This window comes from Coccidioides immitis (assembly GCF_000149335.2).
Source record: "Coccidioides immitis RS genomic scaffold supercont3.3, whole genome shotgun sequence".
NCBI classification, from domain to species: Eukaryota; Fungi; Ascomycota; class Eurotiomycetes; order Onygenales; family Onygenaceae; genus Coccidioides; species Coccidioides immitis.
Window position 1 is genome coordinate 1513726 of NW_004504308.1, and position 9949 is coordinate 1523674.

A 9949-nucleotide genomic window follows, 5' to 3' on the forward strand; every position below is an offset into this window, starting at 1 on the left:
TTCATTCAATCAAGTCAAAGATAAAAGAGATAGGTTCTGAGAATATGTGCTAGAACTGATAGGTGCCAGAAGAAAATGTCAATCAATGTAATCAAGCATCTCAGAGGCTGTAGAATTATGTTAATGCTTTCCATTCAGCTCTTCTTGCTAGAGAAACAGCTACTGGCACAACAAAACATTATTAAAAATTTCATGGTGATGATATCAAACTGCATCAGGCTGCTTGATCATGTGTCGAGAGGGAATTAGAAAGCTAGGGGAGAGGGGCATCTAGTGAAACTACATATATATGTATTAGATCTCTATAAAACTTTCTTCCCTTAACTAATGTACTAGTACAGCTGTGAACAAGGCCAATGGAACAATAAAGATGCTTGAGACTGACCTCTATAAAGAGTTTGTTTATCATCTATAAATGGAGATTCTCAAGGTCTTCTTTGCCTCTGCTGCTGCTGCAGCAGCCAGTGGTGGCAGCAGTGGTGCAGAAGTAAATAAAATCATGAATGCTGTGATTCTGGAGATGAATGGCATTAAGATTATCATTAACTCAAGCATCAGTAACTGCTGTAAAAGTACAAATGGTATGTGACTGTATCCCTGGTAATATAATATGAATGCCTGAACTGATGAGATATCTAATACTTGAGAGGCAGAGGGTTAGTAAAAGTAAATGTATGAAATTAATAAATGTGAAATAATTACTGCAATATAAGAGATTTCAACATCAGTAGTTATTTACATGAGAGAGAGGCCAAACAGTGACAAGAAATATATTTGGACTAGTCTGAATAGAGAAACTAGAATTCAATTTGGCAATTTTTTTTTTATTGTGTTTTTGAGTAAATTGAGCCTGGAAGAAGTTTGCTTGAGAGAAGTCTGTAAGCTGAAAAGCATGGGGGGTATTATATAATACTTCTAGCTCTACAAGTTCTGCTCAGCAACTCTCTCTTCTTCTGTTGAAGAGCTTGAGTATCTATAACTGCCAGCTCTGGTAGCAAACAGTGCACCACTTTGCTAGAGTTTTTGTATTAGTATGCTTGTGTTAGAAAGGTGTCTCCTTTATTCTTGCATGGAAGCAGCAGGTCAGCACCTGCAGCTATCAGAATCTTAATGACTTGAATATAGAAAGAGAGCCATCTATCATATGACTGATAGATTTTGAGCCCATTGACTGTATAGTATAAAGAGGTTCTTGATTTTTCATCTTGAAGATTGTGGTCAAGTTCATGGGTGATGAAAAAGCTGGTAGCTTTCAGGTTTCCTGAGACTATATAATATAGCACACTCTTGCCATAGTGATCTTTGTAGCTAAGATTGATTTTATGGTGAGCAAGTATAGAGAGACTTGCACAGTTTTGATAGTGCCTCCATATCTGTAGAGTGCCTCTATAGATTGCTGCACCAGCATCAAGCAAAATATCAAAAACATCAGGCTGACTCTCTAGTGTATTGACTATTTTTACTTCTTGTGAAAGTACTGGAATCTTTCTGCAGAGTAACTTGACAATTGACAATTGTTCATACTATATAGTAATAGTTAGAGCTGTTAAGATAATGCTGTTTCTCTGTGGAGCACTTATGTTATGTTTGAGGAGCCATTCAATAATATTATTGCTGTTATATTAAGCAGCTAACATAAGGGGAGTAGAGCTACTGAATTCAAAATTCATGATAACAGATCTATAGCCAGACCTTCTCTTCACAAACTTCCAAAGCTCTTTAATATTATATCTTTCAAGCATAAGATAATATGGTTTAGACACTGGTATGTTACTGTTATTCAAATTATTAGTCAAAATCTTCTTGCACAGTTTCATTTGCCCTTCTTTAATGATAGTGTAAAGTATAAAGGTTTTATATCTTGATTAGCTAATCTGGCTTCAGGTGACAAGATTGAATTGCCTATTGGCATATGCCAATCTTATTATGGAATTGAAGAGTAAATTTGATAATATTATATCAAGAATTTTGTTTAGAAGGCAGTGCAGCTGCATCTTGCTCAGTATTAAATATGAAGGGAAAGAAAATTTCATCTGCTGGCTTGTAAGTATTGTGAAAAAGAGTCTGAGCTTGTCTGTTTCAAGCAGGCAAGTATCAGTTATTTGTTTGTAGTATATATTTGATGTAAATACACAAAAAAACAGAAAGACAGAAAGAGAGAAATCTATAAATTATTTGATCTGGTTGAAGGCTGGTCTTGGCATTTGTCAAGACTTCTTTCTAATCTAGTCTGATAGGCCTCCATATTGAGACACTAGTCTCTATGTAGTTAGTCTCCAGCTTAGCGGCTTGGATCTTCTTTAATCCAATGCAGAGTTTTTTGTCTTGCTTCTCATCCTACAATCCTTTGGGATGAGAGGAGGGGAAGCACACACATCTATTGAGTTCACATTCTGTGGTTCCTATAGCTTCCACATATGGTTAGTAGCCTTGTAGGTCCTTCTGAGAGGTTCTGAGCCCTTCTTTAGGAATCTTTGAAGCCTTTGGAGTTGCCAAAAGAGGAAAAACTCTTGATGAAATGATGGACATTGATCTGGAGAGCTCCTCAGCTCCAACCCCCAATCCAACCTCCAGAAATATGAGTCCAGCAGGACATATGGAGGATGCTAGCACCAATGTGGGTTCACATTCACAGCCAGCAGGCATCACACAGTGAGTTGGCTTTCTACAGGGTGGCATTGCAGGCCACCAGTTCAGAGAAACAACTCCCCAAATCAAAAGGAATTTCAATATAGCAGACAAAATGATTACAGACATCACTGGAACAACAATTCAGTCAATCCCCATGCTACAAGGCAAGAAAAATGTGAATACTTGGTTAAACATTGTCAGGTTGCAGCTAAACCACTATGGCTGGGGGATTCTATATGATGCAGTGGTGCCAGAGCCTACAGAGGCTTCTGAAGATATACAAATCAAATGGTGAAGTACCATGACATTCTTCACTACATGGCTCAGCTTAAGCATGAAAGATGATGCTTGAGATTGAATTAGCAAGCACTATAGAGACAACATTAATGACCCTGCTCTCATGATATTCTATACAAAGCAGCTCTTCCTAAAGCCTGATAAAAATACATGCATTCATGCAGTGGAGAATTATTTCTACACACATTAACATGACTATAGGTCAGTTATGCAATACCTTGATGTACTGCTTGAATGATACCAGGAGACATTGTAAGCTCCTCATCCATTATATCCTTCCCTAGTGATTAACAAGATAATTGAGGGTGTATGAGTGATTAATAAGAACTATGTGGATAGTGTGCTATCAATAGTTTGAAATACAAACCCAAGTGACATAACATATCAGGATATGAGGAATCTTGTGCAGGAGGCAAAGAAATATGTGGAAGCTCTGAGCAGTATATATATGGCTGGACAAACTAAATTCAAAGAGACTGCCCCCAACAAGCAAATCATATGGAAATATGCTCCACAAAAGGGAGTCTCATGAGATGATCATGTCAAATCCTTATGTGAAAAAATATCTAGCAAAATAGGTGACAACTACAGATATTGTGAGACTCTGGGTCATGCCATACAACAATGCCCTCACCTTTTTACCAACAAGAGATATCAAGAATGGAAGCCAAAGCCATATTTATGGATGAGATCAAGGCACAAAGGAAGATAGCACACAAATCCTGAACAGAAAAACCAGAGTCAATTCAAATCTCAGCAACTAAATTCCAGTGAAGATGCTAAGAATAATACAGGAGTAGAGTGGTATCCGGTTCCGGGATTTCCCATTCTGGTCCCAGATTCCTGTCCCAATTCCCATCCTGAGGATGGGATCAGGTTGAAGCTCAGCTTAATGGGATGGGACTGGGTTGTTTAACAGCATATTGGGACAGTTCTGTGGGAACTGTGATTGGGATGGAATTGGGATTGGGATTAAAATCTAGCTAGTAGAACAGGCCCAGAACCTGACATGACAAAATGGGATAGAACTGAGATTTCAATATTGTATATGGGACAGGACCAGTAAAGTGTAGGATGGGACTGGGAACTCTGATTCCATTTGTGTTGTTCAAAAGTAACAAAATTTGGTAACAGTTCTAACATAATTTTATCAATTTATTCAACTTTGGAAAAGTACTGAAATTTGGTAATGCTCTTTGCATAATTGAATCATATTGCAAGCTATTAGCTACTTGAGTCTATCTATTGATAACATTAATGTATTTTCTGTTCCTCATCTGAATTGAGTAGTGAATTTAGCAGGCTTGCAATCTCTTCCTGTACAATCTCTGAAGTATCTTGATCATCTTGATTGTCTTGAATGACTTTCTTGACCAACTTCTTATGTGATATGAGTGCTTCATCCAGCATATGCATCTTATCTCCATGTTTAAGCAGCATGATCTTCTTGATTGTAGATGCATGGAGCCACAATCATTAATAATGACATGTATCCTGAGCAACATTACAAACCTATTCTATCCCAACTCCTGTTAAAGATATAGCCAGAATGTCTCTTGCCATCTGAGCAACAGTTGAAAAATCAGGCTCTAGCATTCTCCACTGTTCCAGAATTAGAGCTTGAGATGATGTCAAATTCTTGTCATTTAAATATCACTCTATTTCATTTTGGAAATTTGCTTGTCTTTAATGGAGTCTCTCAAAAATCATTTGCTTAATATTCTAGAGAAGTGAGCAGAGAAGAAATCAGAATAATACTTATAACAAATATACATCATTCACATCAAGTATTACTTCTCTTGGCTGTTCATATTTCTTATAATGCTTTTTGTAAAACCTCAAAATATATTGTTAGTATGTTTCATGCTCATCACTAGTTCAATTCTCTGAATCATATGCTCTCATGTGGTGTAATGGATGGAGAGCAGCAGCTACAGCTAGCAGCTCACTCTTTGAATGCTCAATATCACTATAGTATTTCTGGAATTTCAAGTTAACAGCTTTGATAGCTTCTTGAATGTTCTCTCTTGTTGTTAACTGTTGGGCCTTGTCCTTCTCTCTTTCTAAATGCTAGAAAAGATGATTGTATGTTGCCCATACCAGATGAATTGTTGGGCCTGTTGTTTTGGACAGTATCTTGATAAATCAACTGAATGACTGCAACAGTCCAACCATATACTCTAGCTGCTTTCAGTCATGATTCAATAAGTGAAGCCTTTGGTATTTTGATGATGAGTCCTGAATTCATGAGTTCACAGCTTGTTGAAGCAACAAGGCATGAACACACATCTTATAGATGGAATTCCATCTTGTGTGAACATCTTGGATCATCTTGTGCTGATTCTCTTGTTGATATTCTTGGAAATGTGCAGCAAGTTAGAGAGAGGCATTGATTGCATTAGCAACAAGATAAATCTATTGTCAAGCAAAAATTAGTAAATCAACTCAAGTATATCAAGACTGTTACCAAATTTTGTTATCTTTTTAAGAGTATTTGCAAATGTGTCTGTTGATGCTAGATCATCAGTAATTGAGCTCTCATCAAAAATAGTGGGTAGAGTATTATTGTCTGGCTGAATCTTGAGATTGCAAACCAGCTCTTGAACCACAAGTTGAATTACATAAGCAAGACAGAGTATTGTTTCACTCTCTGCATCTCAATCAGTTGTCTTGTTCAACTGCTGTAATGCTGGCCTCAACTGATGTATAAGATGTGCTTGCATAGTATCATTGTTTGACACATTGTTACTTGTAATTACAAGAAGATTGCTCTCAAGCCTCCATACTGCTAGTAATTATTGGAGAATCTCTACCATATTCTTGCCAGTATGAGCACCCTCTAAACTTTCAAAATCCAGTAAATGCTCACAGTACTTCCAATTCTTTGTAATGTAATAACCATTAATTGCCATAAAGACAAGATTATTGGGACTTGTCCAATTATCCACTGCCAGAGATACCTTGATTGTTGGGTCATGGTTAAAGAGAAGATTTTGAAATAGCTGATTGTACATATCATTCATAATCTAATATAATATTTCTTGTGTGGGTATCTGTAAAGCCATTGCAGGATTGAGCATGATTATTAATGTGTGGAATGCTGGATTCTCAATAGCATGAAATGAGAGATTTAAGAGTATTAATGTTTGCACAAGCTGCTGGAGAAAATTGTCTTGATTGCATTCAGGAACAGGCAGATCTGAATCTGTTTGAGAATGCTTTGAAAACTGTTGCTAACACACCAGAACCATTACTAAAATTTGTTATATTTGGGAAATTAGAATCCATGACTTACTATCATGTTAACCAGAGTGTTACCCTGTCTGTCACTAGTTTTTGTACAATCTTTGCTTGTTAAATGCTTCTTCAGACCACTTGTACTGTTTCAAGAAAAGCTTGAATGACTGAGAAAGATTTGATAATGCTTGCAAATCATCTCTAAAGTACTCTTAGAATGCTCTGCCATCTGATCAAATTTTGACCAAAAATCAGAATGATGTTGCTTTGCCTTCTAGTTGGGGTCACTACACTTTTTATCATTAACTAACTGAGTAGCTTCAGTAGTCAACCACCAAGTAATAAACAACTTATAATGCAGCTCCTTCTACAATACAAATTGTTTTTTTTCATGTTGAACTATGGTCAATTCTGAATAAACCTCTATAGATTTTGCTTGTTTGCTGGCTTCAGCCATTAGATTTTTCTTTTTTTTTTTTTTTTCACAATCAAATTGATTTTTCTCTAAGTTCTGCCTTAGTCAAAAAAGTAATAAAATGTGGTCAGAGCCCACACAAAATTTGACAATCTTTAGATAGTTAGTCTTATTTTACTCTGTAAGTACAGCAATCAACTACAAAATCTTCTTCTTCTACAAAATGGAACATTCTTCTTCAGGAAAATAAAACATTTTGCCAATTTAATAGCACCCCATTCTCAAATTAATATGAAAAAAGAACTAGAAACCTAACTTCCTCCCCTAGATATCAATAATTCAATCATCCTCCATCTCATTATTCTTCTTATCATTCTTATCAGAGGATACCACAATCTTAAAATCATCTTCCTCCACCTTCTCTAGAGCAGGTGAGCTGTTGTTATCTTTACTTGAATCCTGTAATTGACTCAGAAATCTCTTCATCTTCTTCTCAACTCTCTCTCTTGATACACCAACCACAGCAAGACAATTATGACCATGGGCCATGATCTTGATCTCAAGCCTGGCTATTATTTGACAGAATTGGGCCTTTCTATATGCAGCAATAGAATGCTGCACCTGGCTTGTTTTGATCTAAATATGTCAGAACTATTATCAAATTTTATTACTTTTAAATTCTATCTTCTTTTTCTGTCAAGCTTTATTCTCAGCCTCTTTAATCTCTTCTCAGCAACACTTCTTCTCTTTCTTTCTCTTCTTTTGCTGAGAGACCATGAGCTGATGCTTATGGTACTTCTTTGACTTGCTCTTGACAAATCACTTGGCTATTAACTCTTTAGGGACTTTATCTTCAATTATCTTGCAATTCTCTTTGCTGCTATTCTGCCTGCAATGAATGTCAATATGATTTAATGCAAACTACTGAGAATGTATACCACTCATGTTTTGCTCAGATTCTCTTCAGTATATTATGGCATGCCTTGCAATTCACCTCTCCTGTCTTGAATATGTCTTTTTAATGATCTTTCAAGGCCTGGTGGTGCTTCTGTGCCACACAGATCTTCTCTCTTATTGAATATTGTTTTGGCCCCATCTTCACAATTGTATGTAATGAGTTGAATTGCTGGCTACAGAATAATGAGATTATAGAGTATATTGATCAAGTACTGTAGAATGGTTACTATACACATTGTTTACATTCTACAGACATGTTGCTATAGGTAAGATCAATGTGTTGTTACTATACTGGCTACAGGATAATAATATCAGGTCAGTCTCTCTTCTCTTCTCTTTCTCTTTCTCTTCTTCTTCTTTCTCTTCAGAGCTAACATTGACAATTTCCCTCCCCCCCCCACCACCTTTTTATTTACTGCACTTTGATGTCCACACATATAACAAACATATACTGCAACAAAATGGGTCACATTAAAAGATGAGTGCTTGCAGAATACTACTCTGGCATACATTATTTACTGACAAGATGTTAGTTTTCCCTGTACATGTCCATTTCATACAGCTGGAGAGGAGCAGCACAAGGCCACATTGAAAGAATGAGCCCTGAAGAAGAACAATTGGCATAAAGCTAATAAAGATGTTAATCTGGCCAACTTTAATCAGGAGAATCCCCACCCCTGCTCCTCTGTTCAAAATTGGAAGACTGGCACTCATATGTCAAAAAGTAACAATTTTTGGTAACAGTCTTGATGCTAATTAGTGAAAATAGGTGCCATCAAGAAAATCTGCCACTTCCAGAGCTCTACTGAGCTAATCTTGTCAGTGGCCCTGTTCTAGTAATTGATTCAGGAAATTACTTTGTTCTGTCACCAAGAACATGAATATCACTGGCAATATACTGCTATTAAGTCACTTCAGAAGACAGCTGAAGCAATCTTGTGCACTCTATTTGAGTGTAAGTTACTCTTAGCAATAGCATCAACAATTATATTGAGTAATATAGGCTCTGTTATGGCAATGACACACCATAAATGTGTTACAGTCAACACTAACAATATGAAGCTTGTTCTTGACATCAGTGCCAAAATCAGGTTGAACTATTTCAGCCTGATTGATGTGCCTGATTGCCCCACCCCTGCCACCACCATTCACTATCTGTGTGCTGCTCCTGCTCTGCCAACTACTACTGCCACCACTCTATTACCACTGCCACTGCCCACCATCATCTCCCTGCCCCCTCTCTGGTGCTGTCAGGGTCTCCACCCATCAAATGGCAGGTATTAGAGCCCCTGTCTGGTTCACAAAGCCAGTTCTGGAGGAGCAGGAGAAGAAGAAGGAGAAGAAGAAGGAGAAAGAGTGAAAGAAGAAGAAGAAGAGAGAGAAGAAGAACAATAATGATGATAAAGATGATGATAATGATAATTAACTTATTATTTAGACAGTTTCTGTTTGTTTGCTGGCTTCAGTTATTAGTTAGTTTTAATACTTTGTTTCTTTTGATAATCAAATTGATTTTTCTATAGATTCTGCCTTCATCAAAAAAGTAAAAAAATTTGGTAACAGTCCATACAAAATTTGATCAGTTTGACTCTTTTCTATAAATTTGACATGATAGGACCAGGAATCCTGGTCCCATTCCAGTCCCACTATGAACCTGGCTGGAATGAGAAATGGGAGTCTACCATCTCTGCTGGAATGGAATGTGGGACATAATTTTCTATTTGAGGATGGGACCAGGAAATAATTTCTGGAATAGGGATGGGAATAGGATCTCAAGCTCTTGAGTGGGATGGGACATGTGACTGAGATTTCATATTTGGGATCCCAGCTGTTTCTAAATTTGGGACTGGGACCAGGTTCAATGGGAAATGGGATCCTGTCCTGGTCCCAAATACCAGCCTATACAGGAGAAAATCATCTCATAATGAGATTTGAAAATAGCTTCACCAGCATGACATTCAGATCTGGCTTGATGGCATCTGTATCTGAAAGAGCTGTTGGTCTGGAAACCTGGCTCATTAACACATGCTGCAGCCACTTGATTTGTTGCAATAAAGCCTACTTTACTAGCTTTGATTCTACTACAGACCATTGGTACAGAGCTTCAAATAGAGAAATCATTTCCATAAAGAGTAGTGGCATAGTACACATTAGATGCATCATTCAGAATGGCATTGTCAATAAGATCTATATACATGCATGATATAACCCAAAGTTAGGCATGAATTTGCTTTCCATGAACCAGTTGACCAAAAAGTTGAATCTCTACTTTATGGAAGTAGACCACACACTGCAAACACAAAGAAACCACAAACTAGTAAGATATGCTAAGAAAAGTGATGGTGTTACAATCCTCAAGACAGAGTCACTTCATCAGCAAGAGAAAGTCATTCAACAAACATACACTACTAT

At 37.1% G+C, this 9949-nt stretch overlaps 1 protein-coding gene across 1 annotated transcript; it reads right to left on the bottom strand.

Moving 5' to 3' along the window:
• Positions 1 to 6919: 6919 nt before the first annotated feature.
• On the bottom strand, positions 6920 to 7129 carry CIMG_13224 (uncharacterized protein; the record flags this gene model as incomplete). Its single annotated transcript, XM_004444986.1, has 1 exon — positions 6920 to 7129. The coding sequence occupies one exon, from the start codon at positions 7127 to 7129 to the stop codon at positions 6920 to 6922; it is 210 nt and encodes a 69-aa protein (XP_004445043.1).
• Between the last annotated feature and the right edge of the window lie 2820 nt (positions 7130 to 9949).